Consider the following 19,318-nt stretch of genomic DNA (forward strand, 5'->3'; position numbering starts at 1 on the left):
ATTATAGAACAGGAGATGCCACAGAACAGCCATATTATAGAACAGGAGATGCCACAGAACAGCCATATTATAGAACAGGAGACGCCACAGAGCAGCCATATTATAGAACAGGAGATGCCACAGAGCAGCCATATTATAGAACAGGAGATGCCACAGAACAGCCATATTATAGAACAGGAGATGCCACAGAACAGCCATATTATAGAACAGGAGATGCCACAGAGCAGCCATATTATATACCCATCACCCCCTCTTTGTGTCTGTCTGTCCTCCACGGGCAGTCACCAGTGTTTCCCAAACTCGGTCCTAGGGACCATAAGTGGGGCACGTTTTGGTGTTTGCCCTAGCACTACACAGCTGATCCAAATAATCAAAGCTTTATGATGAGTTCATTATTTGAATCAGCTGTGTAGTTCTAGGAAAACGTGTTTTGGCAACGCTGATATACTGTCTGTCTGTCTGTCTGTCTGTCTGTCTGTCTGTCTGTCTGTCTGCCTGCCTGCCTGCCTGCCTGCCTGCCTGCCTGCCTGCCTGCCTGCCTGCCTGCCTGCCTGCCTGCCTGCCTGCCTGCCTGTCTGTCCAACTTGGCTATATACTTGGCCATCATACTGACACTGGACGTCAGGTTCTGGAGCCCTATCAATGCACAAACACCAAACTACATACCCCACACATCCATCCATCTGTCCCTTCAGAATCTATAAGGATCTGCCTGTCACAGTCTGATCATCTGCAAGTCTATCAAATGAAACACCAAACTACATACCCCACACATCCATCCATCTGTCCCTTCAGAATCTATAAGGATCTGCCTGTCACAGTCTGATCATCTGCAAGTCTATCAAATGAAACACCAAACTACATACCCCACACATCCATCCATCTGTCCCTTCAGAATCTATAAGGATCTGCCTGTCACAGTCTGAACATCTGCAAGTCTATCAAATGAAACACCAAACTACATACCACAATTACGGCCCCTTTAGCCCAGCCCAGATGTTTTAGAATGCTTCATAGTATTTCATAATATCCAATCTAGTCTCCTGTTACCTGATTATATAAGGAACAAATCTAAGGAGACTCACGAGCTTGTCCCTGTATGCACAAAGACTCCTTACATGAGACCTAATGTTGTTCCTAATGTGTATCTCATAAAGGAGGATGTTTGGGTGATTTATTCTTTGAAACGTTTTGAGGACATCTTCATCTCACTGAAGGAGAAAAGAAAAATGGAGACACATACAAGGTCTCAGAACTGACACACTTCCTTCCAACCACAAAGAATAACCATGTATTTATTCCTTCCAACCACAAAGAATAACCATGTATTTATTCCTTCCAACCACAAAGAATAACCATGTATTTATTCCTTCCAACCACAAAGAATAACCCTGTATTTATTCCTTCCAACCACAAAGAATAACCCTGTATTTATTCCTTCCAACCACAAACAATAACCATGTATTTATTCCTTCCAACCAAAGAATAACCATGTATTTATTCCTTCCAACCACAAAGAATAACCCTGTATTTATTCCTTCCGCCCACAAAGAATAACCCTGTATTTATTCCTTCCGCCCACAAAGAATAACCATGTATTTATTCCTTCCAACCACAAAGAATAACCATGTATTTATTCCTTCCAACCACAAAGGATGAGGTTTTCCTTTGACTCTGTCCTACTTTTAAGAGAAGACTGTACCATGTCTCACAGTTAAGCAAACAAATGTGTCCTGTGTGTGAGAATGTGTGTGTGTTCGTGCGGGCGGGTGTGAATGTGTGTGTGTTTGTTCATAGAGTAGAGAAGTACCTTGTAGAGTGCAGACATTGAAGCGGAGGCCACAACGAAGGTGATACCCATGACAGAGTGGCTGTGGAAACCGTCAGCGTACGTCATCATCACGATGCCAGCGATGGCAAAGATGGCCGCCACGATCTGCACAGAAAGGTGGAGAGGACATATTACAATATAAACCACCATGCAGGTTTTTTAAGGAGCGGGGCACTGCTTCCATTTTATTGGATAGGATAGTGTAGAAGGAGGTAGGGGAGGGTTGAACCGGGATGTGGACATGAAGCTACTATATGGTTAGGTTAAAGGTTGAATTCTTTCACTTTGAATTCAATCTGGATATATTCATAGTGTGAAACTAGAAGTATCTCAACTGCAGTTTAATCTACCATAAATACATTTTACTACTTAGAAAGATGAGTCACTGTTGACTTGACACACCAGGATCCACTTCTGATGTACTTTTACACTGGTTTGAGAGCATCAATCAGACTTGACACACCAGGATCCACTTCTGATGTACTTTTACACTGGTTTGAGAGCATCAATCAGACTTGACACACCAGGATCCACTTCTGATGTACTTTTACACTGGTTTGAGAGCATCAATCAGACTTGACACACCAGGATCCACTTCTGATGTACTTTTACACTGGTTTGAGAGCATCAATCAGATGTACTTCTACACTGGTTTGAGAGCATCAATCAGACTTGACACACCAGGATCCACTTCTGGTTTACTTTTATACTGGTCTGAGATCAGATCATCAAACAGTAAGTACTGAATGTGTCCCAAATGGCACCCTATTCCCCTGGGCCCTGGTCACAAGTAGTGCACTACAAAGGGAATATGGTGTAATTTGTGACATTGCCTAAGGCAGGTAGTAAAACCTGGAGCAGCCTTGAGCCCAGCCAGGGTGGTAAGTTACGGTCGGAGAACCTTACAGTAGCACTGAACAGGTTCACGCCCCAATGGCCTTGTGTGTGTGTGCATGTGTGTGCGTGTCCTTGTGTGTGTGTCAGAGTGACAGAGTTGTTGTTTGTCCCTGTCTTTCGCTTCCCACTCCCTTTCCTCCAGCCGTTCCCCCTTCCTTTCCTCCAGCCGTTCACCCTTCCATTCCTCCAGCCGTTCCCCCTTCCTTTCCTCCAGCCGTTCCCACTCCCTTTCCTCCAGCCGTTCCCCCTTCCTTTCCTCCAGCCGTTCACCCTTCCATTCCTCCAGCCGTTCCCCCTCCCTTTCCTCCAGCCGTTCCCCCTTCCTTTCCTCCAGCCATTCCCCCTCCCTTTCCTCCAGCCGTTCCCCCTTCCTTTCCTCCAGCCGTTCCCCCTCCCTTTCCTCCAGCCGTTCCCCCTTCCTTTCCTCCAGCCGTTCCCCCTCCCTTTCCTCCAGCCGTTCCCCCTCCCTTTCCTCCAGCCGTTCCCCCTTCCTTTCCTCCAGCCATTCCCCCTCCCTTTCCTCCAGCCGTTCCCCCTCCCTTTCCTCCAGCCGTTCCCCCTTCATTTCCTCCAGCCATTCCCCCTCCCTTTCCTCCAGCCGTTGCCCCTCCCTTTCCTCCAGCCGTTCACCCTTCCATTCCTCCAGCCATTCCCCCTCCCTTTCCTCCAGTCGTTCCCCCTCCCTTTCCTCCAGCCGTTCCCCTCCCTTTCCTCCAGCCGTTCCCCTCCCTTTCCTCCTGCCGTTCCCCCTCCCTTTCCTCCAGCCGTTCCCCCTCCCTTTCCTCCAGCCGTTCCCCCTCCCTTTCCTCCAGCTGTTCCCTCCCTTTCCTCCAGCCCTTTCCTCCAGCCGTTCCCCTCCCTTTCCTCCTGCCGTTCCCCCTCCCTTTCCTCCTGCCGTTCCCCCTCCCTTTCCTCCAGCCGTTCCCCTCCCTTTCCTCCTGCCATTCCCCCTCCCTTTCCTCCTGCCGTTCCCCCTCCCTTTACTCCAGCCGTTCCCCCTCCCTTTCCTCCAGTCATTCCCCCTCCCTTTCCTCCTGCCGTTCCCCCTCCCTTTCCTCCAGCCGTTCCCCCTCCCTTTCCTCCAGTCATTCCCACTCCCTTTCCTCCTGCCGTTCCCCCTCCCTTTCCTCCAGCCATTCCCCCTCCCTTTCCTCCAGCCGTTCCCCCTCCCTTTCCTCCTGCCGTTCCCCCTCCCTTTCCTCCAGCCGTTCCCCCTCCCTTTCCTCCAGCCATTCCCCCTCCCTTTCCTCCAGCCATTCCCCCTCCCTTTCCTCCTGCCATTCCCCCTCGCCTTTCCTCCAGCCGTTCCCCCTCCCTTTCCTCCAGCCATTCCCCCTCCCTTTCCTCCAGCCGTTCCCCCTCCCTTTCCTCCTGCCGTTCCCCCTCCCTTTCCTCCAGTCATTCCCACTACCTTTCCTCCTGCCGTTCCCCCTCCCTTTCCTCCAGCTGTTCCCTCCCTTTCCTCCAGCTCTTTCCTCCAGCCATTCCCCCTCCCTTTCCTCCAGCCGTTCCCCCTCCCTTTCCTCCAGCCGTTCCCCCTCCCTTTCCTCCAGCCGTTCCCCCTCCCTTTCCTCCAGCTCTTTCCTCCAGCCGTTCCCCCTCCCTTTTCTCCAGCCGTTCCCTCCCACAGTAATGTCTGTTACTGGTGTAATGGTGAACACAATGCAAACACACACACAACTACCTGCACAAACACAAACACAGTCATGATAATCATATACTATCTGGTCCAGGGCCCAGTGCTTTCCAATCAGCAAAGACAGTCTCCCATACAGGAAAGGATTGATGGGCTGTGTGTGTGTACGTGTGTGTGTGTGTGTGTGTGTGTGTAATGAATATGGACTTGGCTTGGACCAGCTGAGTGGATTAGCACTGCATTAGAGAGGTGTCAGGAAGATAAACTATCCGTGTGGTTATGACCGGTACTTCATTTGTAAATCGGGAGATGCCGGAACAAAAAGTGAGCGTTAGAGTGGGGTGAGTTGGGGCCTCTAAGGTACCGGAACGAATAAAAACATTTTAAAATAGGTGCCGGATCCAGTTCTGGCAGGATGTGGCGCAAATTAAACACTGGTTACGCCTGGACAGAGTCAAGGGGTACCATGGGTAACCCCCCCACCCCCCCCCCCTCTCTCTCTCAGCCGCTCTCTCTCTCTCAGCCTCTCTCACTCTCAGCCTCTCTCACCCTCTCTTTCTCTCTCTCTCTCTCTCTCTCTCAGCCTCTCTCACTCTCAGCCTCTCTCTCTCTCTCTCAGCCTCTCTCACTCTCAGCCTCTCTCACCCTCTCTTTCTCTCTCTCCTTCTCTCTCTCAGACTCTCTCTCTCTCTCTCTCTCTCTCAGCCTCTCTCTCTCTCTCTCAGCCTCTCTCTCTCTCTCTCAGCCTCTCTCTCTCTCTCTCAGCCTCTCTCTCTCTCTCTCTCTCAGCCTCTCTCTCTCTGTCTCTCAGCCTCTCTCTCTCTCTCTCTCTCTCTCAGCCTCTCTCTCTCTCTCTCTCAGCCTCTCTCTCTCTCTCTCTCAGCCTCTCTCACCCTCTCTCTCTCACCCTCTCTCTCTCACCCTCTCTCTCTCACCCTCTTTCTCTCTCTCCTTCCTTCTCTCTCTCACCCTCTTTCCTTCTCTCTCTCTTTCTGCAGTGCAGGCTGCCTGCCTTTCAGTCACCTCTCTAGCTACATAAAAATAGACTGACCTGCCAGGTCAACCCATTGAGCAACGCTGACTTGAATGGGGATGTCCGTTCTCTAGAAACGCCAGCTATGTCAGTCCCAGAAATAAATACCATGGTAATCTGACTGGAAGACCCATGGGTATACTCAATATGGCTGACATGGTAATTCTATTCAGGGTTTTTTTGATCCATTCGGATACACACCCCAAACAGCCTAGCCAACCTACCCAGTGAAAGTTGCACCCCTGATTATATTTCTATGGTCAGTTACCTCTCTACCGAGATTTGTTTCTCTGAGAAAGCCTGCTGCTTTGCTGCTTGGTTTTCTGGGACATGGACCCCTCAGTGATTGGACACGGCAATTTGTTTTCCTTTCTCACACACTGCTGTGTCAGCAAACCCAAGGTCAGGGAATGGGGAAATGGACCAAGTCTGGGTCTGGGCTGTGCTGAGGCAGTCTGTCACTCCCACCACTCCACCACAACACCAGGCCACACTCACAGAAGACCTTTCTAACCCCAAGGGTCTTTACGAGTTCAATAAAGGTTAAATGAAAAGACAAAACCCCAGCTGAGAAATGTGTGTGTGACTGATTGGGTTGGAACCTGGATGGGTCTCGTGTGCTAGCTTGCTGAGCTAAAAGCCTAGGTTACTCTCACACCTCTCCATAACAACATACAACTACAGGAGAGAGATACAGGACTCTGAGATACAATATACTCAGAGATATACAGGTAACTGCCAAGATAAAGGAAACACGTGAGTAAATGAGGGATACAAAGTGTATTGAAAGCAGGTGCTTCCACCCAGGTGTGGTTCCTGAGTTCATTAAGCATCATGTTTAGGGCCATTACTTTGTCTACCGTGGCTATGCCCCCATAGGATGACAACGCCCCCATCCACAGGGCACGAGTGGTCACTGAATGGTGAACATGAAAACGATGTAAACCATATGCCATGGCCGTCTCAGTCACCAGATCTCATCCCAAATGAACGGTTACGGGAGATTCTAGAGCAGGCGCCTGAGACAGCGTTTCCCACCATCAACAAATCACCAAATGATGTTGTTTCTCATGGAGGAATGGTGTCACATCCCTCCAATAGAGTTCCAGACACTTGTAGATTCTATGCCAAGGTGCATTGAAGCTGTTCTGGCTTGTGGTGCCCAACGCCCTATTAAGACCCTTTATGTTTATGTTTCCTTTATTTTGGCAGTTACCTGTGTATTTTGAAAGTATTCAGACCTCCTGACGTTTTCCACATGTTGTTATGTTACAACCTTATTCTAAAATGGATTCCATTATTTTTTGCAATGCAATAATTAGCCATGTCTATGTGTGGATTAGAATAAAGGCTGTAACACAACAACATGTAGAATAAGTCAAGAGGTATAAATACTTTCTGAAGGCACAGTAGGTACAGTACGGGACAGATGCCATCCCTTATAAACCATTCTCCTACTGACAACTATCCACCCACCTCACCCATGAAATAGCCCAAGCTAAGTACCAGAACACTGTCATACTTCAAAGGGATGATTGGACTCTCCCCAGCCTCTCCCCCTCGTATCCTCTCCCCTTCTCTCTTCATTTTCATATGAAGGAAAGCCCATCCAAGATCCTCCGCATTACTGCAGACATCAAAACACTGCAATACCCATCAACAGTCAGAGAGAGAGAGTAAGAGAGGGAGAGGGAATGACAGGAGGGAGAAGGGAGAGAGAATTAGAGAGAGGGAGAGAGAGAGAGAGAGAGAGAGAGAGGAGACATGGGGGAGAGATGGGGGAGAGAGGGTGAGAAAGATGGGGAGAGTGAGAGAGAGAGTGTGCAAGAGAGAGAAAGAGAGAAAGAGACAGGGGAGTTATGGGAGAGAGATGGGTGAGAGAGAGGGAGAGAAAGATGAGGAGAGTGAGAGCGAGAGAGAGTGTGAGAGAGGGAGAGTGAGAGAGAGAGCGAGAGAGAGAGAAAGAGACTGAGAGAGAGAGAGAGAGAGGAGACATGGGGAGAGATGGGGGAGAGAGAGAGTGAAAGATGAGGAGAGAGAGAGAGAGTGAGAGAGAGAGTGAAAGACGGGGAGAGAGAAAGTGTAAGAGAGGGGGTGAAAGATGGGAGAGAGAGAGAGAGAGAGAGAGAGAGAGAGAGAGAGAGAGAGAGAGAGAAAGAGAGGAGACATGGGGGAGAGATGGGGGAGAGAGAGGGGGTGAAAGATGGGAGAGTGAGAGGGGGTGAAAGATGGGGAGAGTGAGAGGGAGAGAGCGAGAGCAAGAAAGAGAGAGAAAGAAAGAGAGAGAGAGAAAGAGAGAGTGAAAGATGGGGAGAGAGAGAGTGTGAGAGAGGGGGTGAAAGATGGGGGAGAGAGAGAGATAGATAGATAGAGAGAGAGAGAGAGAGAGAGAGAGAGAGAGAGAAAGAGAGGAGACATAGGGAGAGATGGGGGGAGAGAGGGGGTGAAAGATGGGGAGAGCAAGAGAGAAAGAGACAGAGACAGAGAGAGAGAGAGAGAGAGAGAGAGAGAGAGAGAGAGAGAGAGAGAGAGAGAAAGAGACATTCCGATTAGGTGTTTTCCTTCCAGATCTTCCCTCCAGTTATTCACACAAATAGTACATACATACACACATTCATTCATTTATCCGGATTAGTCACAGTGAGATCAAACATATTTTGCAAGAGAGACCTGAACTTGTATTTAGAAAACGTCTCAGAATGTATTTTATTTTATTATTAAACCTTTATTTAACCAGGAAGGGCTCATTGAGATTTAAAATCTATTTTTCAAGAGCGTCCTGGCCAAGATAGGCAGCACCAAGTCATTACAAAAATTACAGACAAACAACATGAAAAATTACAAGTAATCTAGTAAAAACCATAGAATTCACAAGAGTATAACAAAATCAAAAACAGCAAATTAAAAACATTGACAGGTCAGGGAATCAGTCTCAAGATCATTCATCAGTGATTTAAAAATACCAATTGGTACAAGTTCTTCCAGTTTAAAAGTATTTTGTAAGGCGTTCCAAGATGATGAATACATATAAGAGGGCTGATCTAGGATCAGTTTGACCTTTGAGATCATAATGAATAGGATTATATGGCCAGGGGGACCTGATGCTAAATCAGTCTTTCTACTCTGAATACGGGGACTGCCTGGGACCTAGCCAGGGAGTTCTAAATGTAGGCTACAGGTTCATCAAGACAGAGGTCAGTGCGGGACATCATTTTTCTTACCGTGATTTTTTTGTCTGGGCTGCTTCAAATGAGTTTGAGCCCACTCCTGTGAGATTGCATACTGCAATACAACTATTATACAATCATTTGCGGGAATAAAATAATATTTTTATCCTGAATTTGTCTTTCTGACCAGCAGCATGAAGCATTCCGACCACGCTGCACACTTCTCTGTCGGGTTCCGATGGCGACCCGGGAATCCCGCTCTACATCAAGACTCCTTTCTGTCTTCTCTATCTCTCTGAGAGGTAACAGTTCCAGTTCAGAAGATCATATATAAATCATGTCATTACAAGGACACACTTCAGTTTCCACATTAGGCTTTTCAGTACCACTGCAGAGAGAAGGGAACTCTCAGCCAGCCAGGACATCCTTAGCTTGGTTCTACAGTGGCTTGCGAAAGTATTCACCCCCCTTGGCATTTTTTCTATTTTGTTGCCTTACAACCTGGAATGAAAATAGATTTTTGGGGTGTTTGTATCATTTGATTTACACAACATGCCTACCACTTTGAAGATGCAAAATATGTTTTATTGTGAATCAAACAAGAAATAAGACAATAAAACAGAAAACTTGAGCGTGCATAACTATTCACCCCCCCAAAGTCAATACTTTGTAGAGCCACCTTTTGCAGCAATTACAGCTGCAAGTCTCATGGGGTATGTCTCTATAAGCTTGGCACATCTAGCCACTGGGATTTTTGCCCATTCTTCAAGGAAAAACTGCTCCAGCTCCTTCAAGTTGGATGGGTTCCGCTGGTGATAAACAATCTTTAAGTCATACCACAGGTTCTCAATTGGATTGAGGTCTGGGCTTTGACTAAGCCATTCCAAGACATTTAAATGTGTTGCTTTAGCAGTATACTTACGGTCATTGTCCTGCTGGAAGGTGAACCTCCGTCCCAGTCTCAAATCTCTGGAAAACTGAAACAAGTTTCCCTCAAGAATTTCCCTGTATTTAGCGCCATCCATCATTCCTTCAATTATGACCAGTTTCCCAGTCCCTGCCGATTAAAAATATCCCCACAGCATGATGCTGTCAACACCATGCTTCACTGTGGGGATGGTATACTCGGGGTGATGAGAAGTGTTGGGTTTGCGCCAGACATAGCGTTTTCCTTGACGACCAAAAAGCTACATTTTAGTCTCATCTCACCAGAGTACCTTCTTTCATATGTTTGGGGAGTTTTTCTGGCCACTCTTAGTTTAATTAATGGTGCTCCGTGTGATGTTCAAAGTTTCTGATATTTTTTTATAACCCAACTCTGATCTGTACTTCTCCACAACTTTGTCACTGACCTGTTTGGAGAGCTCCTTGGTCTTCATAGTGCCGCTTGCTTGGTGGTGCCCCCTGCTTAGTGGTGTTGCAGACTCTGGGGCCTTTCAGAACAGATGGACTTTATTATAGGTGGACTTTATCTAACTAATTATGTGACTTTTGAAGGTAATTGGTTGCACCAGATCTTATTTAGGGGCTTCATAGCAAAGGGGGTGAATATATATGCACGCACCACTTTTCAGTTTTACATTTTTTTGAATTTTTTGAAATAAGTTATTTTTTTCATTTCACTTCACCAATTTGGACTATTTTGTGTATGTCCATTACAGGAAATCCAAATAAAAATCTATTTAAATTACAGGTTGTAATGCAACAAAATAGGAAAAATGCCAAGGGGGGTGAATATTTTTGCAAGGCACTGTATCCAGCAACTTACTTATAGCTACATTTCAGAATACCTTTGGTGCTGCAAGGTACATTGTTCATTTGACAAACTCTCTCCCAGAGTGACACCGAGGTCCAAGTTCATTAACAATTATCTAACAATGACCCTTAATGAACTATCCCCCAGCCCTGATGGAGCAGTTACATTCACTTGAAAGCAAATGTTTTTTTCTGCATTGCAGTACAGGTTATCTTCTGAATGCCCACAACTTGATTGAGTTTACCTGGCTTAATGAAATAGTCCCAAAACTGTGCCCATGCCCCCAGCTCTTCTGAACCCAGGTCAGCTCCCCATGCCCCCAACTCTTCTGAACCCAGGTCAGCTCCCCATGCCCTCAACTCTTCTGAACCCAGGTCAGTTCCCCACGCCCTCAACTCTTCTGAACCCAGGTCAGCTCTCCTTGCCCTCAACTCTTCTGAACCCAGATCAGTTCTCCATGCCCCCAACTCTTCTGAACTCAGATCAGTTCCCCACGCCCTCAACTCTTTTGAACCCAGATCAGTTCCCCATGCCCTCAACTCTTCTGAACCCAGGTCAGCTCCCCATGCCCTCAACTCTTCTGAACCCAGGTCAGTTCCCCATGCCCTCAACTCTTCTGAACCCAGGTCAGCTCTCCTGGCCCTCAACTCTTCTGAACCCAGGTCAGCTCTCCTGGCCCTCAACTCTTCTGAACCCAGGTCAGCTCTCCTTGCCCTCAACTCTTCTGAACCCAGATCAGTTCCCCATGCCCTCAACTCTTCTGAACCCAGATCAGTTCCCCATGCCCTCAACTCTTCTGAACCCAGGTCAGCTCCCCATGCCCTCAACTCTTCTGAACCCAGGTCAGTTCCCCACACCCTCAACTCTTCTGAACCCAGGTCAGCTCTCTCGCCAGCACAGAGAGGGTACTGAGTCTGTGGTCTTAATTAAGTAGGACCTAGCTAGTCCAACTGACACTGAGTCTGTGGTCTTAATTAGGTAGGACCTAGCTAGTCCAACTGACACTGAGTCTGTGGTCTTAATTAGGTAGGACCTAGCTAGTCCAACTGACACTGAGTCTGTGGTCTTAATTAGGTAGGACCTAGCTAGTCCAACTGACACTGAGTCTGTGGTCTTAATTAGGTAGGACCTAGCTAGTCCAACTGACACTGAGTCTGTGGTCTTAATTAGGTAGGACCTAGCTAGTCCAACTGACACTGAGTCTGTGGTCTTAATTAAGTAGGACCTAGCTAGTCCAACTGACACTGAGTCTGTGGTCTTCATTAGGTAGGACCTAGCTAGTCCAACTGACACTGAGTCTGTGGTCTTAATTAGGTAGGACCTAGCTAGTCCAACTGACACTGAGTCTGTGGTCTTCATTAGGTAGGACCTAGCTAGTCCAACTGACACTGAGTCTGTGGTCTTAATTAGGTAAGACCTAGCTAGTCCAACTGACACTGAGTCTGTGGTCTTCATTAGGTAGGACCTAGCTAGTCCAACTGACACTGAGTCTGTGGTCTTAATTAGGTAGGACCTAGCTAGTCCAACTGACACTGAGACTGTGGTCTTAATTAGGTAGGACCTAGCTAGTCCAACTGACACTGAGTCTGTGGTCTTATTTAGGTAGGACCTAGCTAGTCCAACTGACATTGAGTCTGTGGTCTTAATTTGGTAGGACCTAGCTAGTCCAACTGACACTGAGTCTGTGGTCTTAATTAGGTAGGACCTAGCTAGTCCAACTGACATTGAGTCTGTGGTCTTCATTAGGTAGGACCTAGCTAGTCCAACTGACACTGAGTCTGTGGTCTTCATTAGGTAGGACCTAGCTAGTCCAACTGACACTCAGTCTGTGGTCTTCATTAGGTAGAACCTAGCTAGTCCAACTGACACTGAGTCTGTGGTCTTAATTAGGTAGGACCTAGCTAGTCCAACTGACACTGAGTCTGTGGTCTTCATTAGGTAGGACCTAGCTAGTCCAACTGACACTGAGTCTGTGGTCTTAATTAGGTAGCACCTAGCTAGTCCAACTGACACTGAGTCTGTGGTCTTCATTAGGTAGGACCTAGCTAGTCCAACTGACACCGAGTCTGTGGTCTTCATTAGGTAGGACCTAGCTAGTCCAACTGACACTGAGTCTGTGGTCTTAATTAGGTAGGACCTAGCTAGCCCAACTGACACTGAGTCTGTGGTCTTAATTAGGTAGGACCTAGCTAGTCCAACTGACACTGAGTCTGTGGTCTTAATTAGGTAGGACCTAGCTAGTCCAACTAACACTGAGTCTGTGGTCTTCATTTAGGATACATTTTTATCTAGCCCTGAAATGAACTCTTATCTACTCATACAGTGAGGGAAAAAAGTATTTGATCCCCTGCTGATTTTGTACGTTTGCCCACTGACAAAGAAATGATCAGTCTATAATTTTAATGGTAGGTTTATTTGAACAGTGAGAGACAGAACAACAACAAAAAAATCCAGAAAAACGCATGTCAAAAATTTTATAAATTGATTTGCATTTTAATGAGGGAAATAAGTATTTGATCCCTCTGCAAAGCATGACTTAGTACTTGGTGGCAAAACCCTTGTTGGCAATCACAGAGGTCAGACGTTTCTTGTAGTTGGCCACCAGGTTTGCACACATCTCAGGAGGGATTTTGTCCCACTCCTCTTTGCAGATCTTCTCCAAGTCATTAAGGTTTCGAGGCTGACGTTTGGCAACTCAAACCTTCAGCTCCCTCCACCGATTTTCTATGGGAATAAGGTCTGGAGACTGGCTAGGCCACTCCAGGACCTTAATGTGCTTCTTCTTGAGCCACTCCTTTGTTGCCTTGGCTGTGTGTTTTGGGTCATTGTCATGCTGGAATACCCATCCACGACCCATTTTCAATGCCCTGGCTGAGGGAAGGAGGTTCTCACCCAAGATTTGACGGTACATGGCCCCGTCCATCGTCCCTTTGATGCGGTGAAGTTGTCCTGTCCCCTTAGCAGAAAGACACCCCCAAAGCATAATGTTTCCACCTCCATATTTGACGGTGGGGATGGTTTTCTTGGGGTCATAGGCAGCATTCCTCCTCCTCCAAACACGGCGAGTTGAGTTGATGCCAAAGAGCTCCATTTTGGTCTCATCTGACCACAACACTTTCCCCCAGTTGTCCTCTGAATCATTCCGATGTTCATTGGCAAACTTCAGACGGGCATGTATATGTGCTTTCTTGAGCAGGGGGACCTTGCGGGCGCTGCAGGATTTCAGACCTTCACGGCGTAGTGTGTTACCAATTGTTTTCTTGGTGACTATGGTCCCAGCTGCCTTGAGATCATTGACAAGATCCTCCCGTGTAGTTCTGGGCTAATTCCTCACCGTTCTCATGATCATTGCAACTCCATGAGGTGAGATCTTGCATGGAGCCCCAGGCTGAGGGAGATTGACAGTTCTTTTGTGTTTCTTCCATTTGCGAATAATCGCACCAACTGTTGTCACCTTCTCACCAAGCTGCTTGGCGATGGTCTTGTAGCCCATTCCAGCCTTGTGTAGGTCTACAATCTTGTCACTGACATCTTTGGAGAGCTCTTTGGTCTTGGCCATGGTGGAGAGTTTGGAATCTGATTGATTGATTGCTTCTGTGGACAGGTGTCTTTTATACAGGTAACAAGCTGAGATTAGAGCACTCCCTTTAAGAGTGTGCTCCTAATCTCAGCTCGATGTATAAAAGACACCTGGGAGCCAGAAATCTTTCTGATTGAGAGGGGGTCAAATACTTATTTCCCTCATTAAAATGCAAATCAATTTATAACATTTTTGACATCTCACTGTTCAAATAAACCTACCATTAAAATTATACACTGATCATTTCTTTGTCAGTGGGCAAACATACAAAATCAGCAGGGGATCAAATACTTGTTTCCCTCACTGCACCTGGAGGAATCTCCAGTCAGAATGTTATCTCTTCGTAGGTTCCCTGGACATCTCCTGACAGACTTTGTGCATCACAGGCACGCACACACGCACGCACGCACGCACGCACACACACACACACACACACACACACACACACGCACACACACACACACGCACGCGCACACACACACACACACACACACACACACACACACACACACACACACACACACACGCACACACTGTAACTCACCCTGACGCCCATGAAGCGGTCTCTCAGTACGATCCAAGAGAGCAGGAATACGAAGGCCTTGTTGCAGCAGAACAGAGCTGACACGTCTGTAGTGTTGATCTTCCTCAGGGCCTGTGTTAGAGACAAGATTACATGCCACAGCTTAAAATGACTCCACCTGCTTCGCCCAATTGCTAGATTTTCGGTGGTGTAGTTGGCTAAGTGTGTTTTTGAAGCAGAGGATCAATAGTTTGAGTCCAGTAAGGGGACAGGGATGGTGAAGGAAGCTATACCGCTAAGCTAGCACAGTGACACCTGTTACACTTGCAGGCACTATACAATACTGTCACAGTCCCTAACCTGACACACACGCACACGCACACGCACACACACACACACACACACACACAATCCCCCCCCCAGGATGGGGAAAGCAGCACAGTACCTGAAGGTACAGGTAGTTAGTGAGGATCCACAACAAGCCAAACGGAGCCACCTTAGTGAAGAACACCTTGGCTGTCAGCCCGTCGTCCCCGAAGAACCGACAACATTCCCTAGAGAGGAACACACACAGATGAACACCCACAGGCATGCATGCACGCACGCACGCACACACACGCACACACAAAAACAGACACACGTGCACAGCACACAGGTACATGTACAGTTGAAGTCGGAAGTTTACATACACTTAGGCTGGAGTCATTAAAACTCGTTTTTCAACCACTTCACAAAGTTCTTGTTAACTTCATCGGGGTAGGGGGCAGTATTTTGACGTCCGGATGATAAGCGTGCCCGTAGTAAACTGCCTGCTTCTCAGGCCCAGAAGGTAGGATATGCATATTATCAGTAGCTTTGGATAGAAAACACTCTGAAGTTTCTAAAACTGTTTGAATGATGTCTGCGAGTATAACAGAACTCATATGGCAGGCAAAAACCTGAGAAAAAAATCCAACCAGGAAGTGTGGAAATCTGAGGTTTGTAGTTTTTCAAGTGATTCCCTATCCAGTATACAGTGTCAATGGGGTCATTTTGCACTTCCTAAGGCTTCCACTAGATGTCAGCAGTCTTAAGAACATTGTTTCATGCTTTTACTGTGACTGGGGAGAGAATAAGAGCCATTTGAATAAGATGACTGAGAAAATGACATGAGCTCAATGGCGCGCCTTCACGTGAGAGTTAGCTGTGTTCCTTTTCTTTTTTGAAGACAAAGGAATCGTCCGGTTGGAATATTATGGAAGATTTATGATAAAAACATCCTAAAGATTAATTCTATACATCTTTTGACATGTTTCTACAAACTGTAGTATAACTTTTTTGACTTTTCGTCTGGACTTAGTAAGCGCGTGCCTTGCATTTGGAATAGTGAACTTAACATGCGAACAAAATGCTGGTATTTGGACATAAAGATGAACTTTATCGAACAAAACAAACATTTATTCTGGAACTGGGATTCCTTGGAGTGCATTCCGATGAAGATCATCAAAGGTAAGTGAATATTTATAATGTCATTTTTGTCATTTTTGTTGACTCCAAAATGGCGGGTATCTGTATGGCTTGTTTTGATATTAAAGCGCTGTACTCAGATTATTGCAAAATTTGCTTTCGCCGTAAAGCTTTTTTGAAATCTGACACAGCGGTTGCATTAAGGAGAAGTGTATCTATAATTCTTTGAATAACAGTGGAATATTTTATCAACGTTTATGATGAGTATTTCTGTAAATTGATGTGCTCATTCACTGGAAGTTTTGGGAGGCAAAACATTTCTGAAAATTACACGCCAATGTAAAATGGGGTTTTTGGATATAAATATGAACTTTATCGAGCAAAACATACATGTATTGTGTAACATAAAGTCCTATGAGTGCCATCTGATGAAGATCATCAAAGGTTAGTGATTAATTTTAGCTGTATTTCTGTTTTTTTGTGACGCCTCTCCTTGCTTGGAAAATGGCTGTGTGGTTTTTCTTGTCTAGGCGCTGTCCTAACATAATCTAATGTTATGCTTTCGCCGTAAAGCCTTTTTGAAATCGGACAATGTGGTTGGATTAACGAGGAGTGTATTTTTAAAATGGGATATAATAGTTGTATGTTTGAGAAATTTGAATTATGAGATTTTTGTTGTTTTGAATTTGCCGCCCTGCTATTTCACTGGCTGTTGAATAGTGTGTCCCGCAGGTGGGACGCTAGCGTCCCACTTAACAAACTATAGTTTTGGCAAGTCGGTTATGACATCTACTTTGTGCATGACACAATTTTTCCAACAATTGTTTACAGACAGATTATTTCACTTATTATTCACTGTATCACAATTCCAGTGGGTCAGAAGTTTACATACACGAAGTTGACTGTGCCTTTAAACAGCTTGGAAAATTCCAGAAAATGATGTCATGGCTTTAGAAGCTTCGGATAGGCTAATTGGCATCATTTGAGTCAATTGGAGGTGCACCTGTGGATATATTTCAAGGCCTACCTTCAAACTCAGTGCCTCTTTACTTGACATCATGGGAAAATCAAATGAAATCAGCCAAGACCTCAGAAAAAAAATAGTAGACCTCCACAAGTCTGATTGGGAGCAATTTCCAAACGCCTGAAGGTACCACATTCATCTGTACAAACAATAGTATGCAAGTATAAACACCATGGGACCACGCAGCCGTCATACCGCTCAAGAAGGAGACAAGTTCTGTCTCCTAGAGATGAACATACTTTGCGAAAAGTGCAAATCAATCCCAGAACAACAGCAAAGGACCGTGTGAGGAAAGTTAAGGTCGGTACGTTTCCGGCTGGTTTGTTCCGGGTGCTGTGTTCACCCGTGTTGTATTACAACCTTTATTGTTCGCACACTGGTTTTGTTACTTTGTGCTATTTTCTCAAGTAAAGTGCGTTGTCCACTCATCCCGGCTCTCCTGCGCCTGACTTCATGCACCAGCTACACCCCCCACCTGACATTCTCTCTACTATTATTCTGACATTTCACATCCTTAAAATAAAGTGGTGATCCTAACTGACCTAAGACAGGGAATTTTTACTAGGATTAAAAGTCAGGAATTGTGAAAAATGAGTTTAAATGTATTTGACTAAGGTGTATGTAAACTTCTGACTTCAACTGTATATGTACAAACACAGACAAACAAACAAACACAAGGTCACACAGCACAAACACATGTAAACAAACACAATCACATTTTAGTACACAACACTAGTGTTAGTATTCATAGTGTATGCTAGTGATAGGGGAAATCGATACAGTTAAATATCACAATATTATTTTGGATGATATTATATTTAAGCAATAAGGGGGTGTGTTATATGGCCAATATACCACTACTAAGGGCTGTTCTTAGTGCCTGGACACAGCCCTTAGCCGTGGTATATTGGCCATATACCACAAACCCCCGAAGTGCCTTATTGCTATTATAAACTGGTTACCAACATAATTAGAGCAGGAAAAACAAATGTTTTGTCATACCCGTGGTATACGGCTGTCAGCCAATCAGCATTCAGGGTTCAAACCACCCAGTTTAAAATTATATTTTGACTCCAAGTATTGATTTGTAAAATAAGACATATATACAGTACCAGTCAAATGTTTGGACCCACCTATTCATTCAAGGGTTTTTCTTTATTTTTACTATTTTGTACATTGTAGAATAATAGTGAAGACATCGAAACTATGAAATAACACATATGGAATCATGTAGTGAACAAAAATGTGTTAAACAAATCAAAATAGATTTTAGATTTTAGATTATTTTTCTTCAAAGTAGCCACCCTTTGCCTTGATGACAGCTTTGCACACTCTTGGCGTTCTAGCATGCTAGCAGATACCCATAGACTTACAGTCACTGTGCTAACCAAGTAGATCAAAAAGTAGATAAAGGACCTAGTTGCCAAAATCCCAAAGTATACCTTAAAGGTAAACATAAAGACTGGTATGTGAACTGGTAAGGAGTTACTGGAGCTCCTGGTTCATTTCCATCCCGGTCCAGGCCCATCCAGGCTGCCAGCTCTCCATTCCCGTCCTGGTCCCATCCAGGCTGCCAACCAGACAATTATATTGCACCTAGAAAATCTTACTGACACATCAATTACTGAACTGAACAATGCCAGGTGAGGTAGCTACTGTAGCTTGAGCCTCCAGGTTTAGGCTATCTGCCAGAGTGGCCTGGCCAGCCGTTCAGACACCAGGAGGTTGAAAACTGCAGTTCAAAGCCTCTCAGACCTCTGAAGTTTGACTGCTTGACTCCTCAAGGGTAATTATATTTCTAGGCTGGCCACAAACAGCACTATACAAACAGGTAGTTATATACTGTTAGTCCTGGTCAGTTAGGTAGTTAGGTACTGTTAGTCCTGGTCAGTTAGGTAGTTAGGTACTGTTAGTCCTGGTCAGTTAGGTAGTTATGTACTGTTACTCCTGGTCAGTTAGGTAGTTATGTACTGTTAGTCCTGGTCAGTTAGGTAGTTAGGTACTGTTACTCCTGGTCAGTTAGGTAGTTATGTACTGTTAGTCCTGGTCAGTTAGGTAGTTATGTACTGTTAGTCCTGGTCAGTTAGGTAGTTATGTACTGTTAGTCCTGGTCAGTTAGGTAGTTATGTACTGTTAGTCCTGGTCAGTTAGGTAGTTATGTACTGTTACTCCTGGTCAGTTAGGTAGTTATGTACTGTTAGTCCTGGTCAGTTAGGTAGTTATGTACTGTTAGTCCTGGTCAGTTAGGTAGTTAGGTATTGTAGCTCCTGGTCAGTTAGGTAGTTATGTACTGTTAGTCCTGGTCAGTTAGATAGTTATGTACTGTTAGTCCTGGTCAGTTAGGTAGTTATATACTGTTAGTCCTGGTCAGTTAGGTAGTTATGTACTGTTACTCCTGGTCAGTTAGGTAGCTATGTACTGTTAG

At 45.6% G+C, this 19,318-nt stretch overlaps 1 protein-coding gene across 3 annotated transcripts in view; it reads right to left on the bottom strand.

Moving 5' to 3' along the window:
• The window catches only part of slc35f3b (solute carrier family 35 member F3b), a 209,973-nt gene that overhangs the window by 8,509 nt on the left and 182,146 nt on the right, over positions 1 to 19,318 (bottom strand). For all 3 annotated transcript variants that reach the window (XR_003867578.1, XM_029697599.1, XM_029697600.1), the window contains 3 exons: positions 14,869 to 14,977; positions 14,445 to 14,555; positions 1,811 to 1,936 (listed from right to left, as the gene is read on the bottom strand). Coding sequence is in view for 2 of the 3 variants with exons in the window: in XM_029697599.1 (XP_029553459.1) it covers positions 1,811 to 1,936; positions 14,445 to 14,555; positions 14,869 to 14,977 (346 nt within the window). In the remaining variant the exon portion in view is untranslated. The remainder of the gene's footprint in view (positions 1 to 1,810; positions 1,937 to 14,444; positions 14,556 to 14,868; positions 14,978 to 19,318) is intronic.

Source organism: Salmo trutta, chromosome 18 (genome assembly GCF_901001165.1).
Source record: "Salmo trutta chromosome 18, fSalTru1.1, whole genome shotgun sequence".
Classification (NCBI taxonomy): domain Eukaryota; kingdom Metazoa; phylum Chordata; class Actinopteri; order Salmoniformes; family Salmonidae; genus Salmo; species Salmo trutta.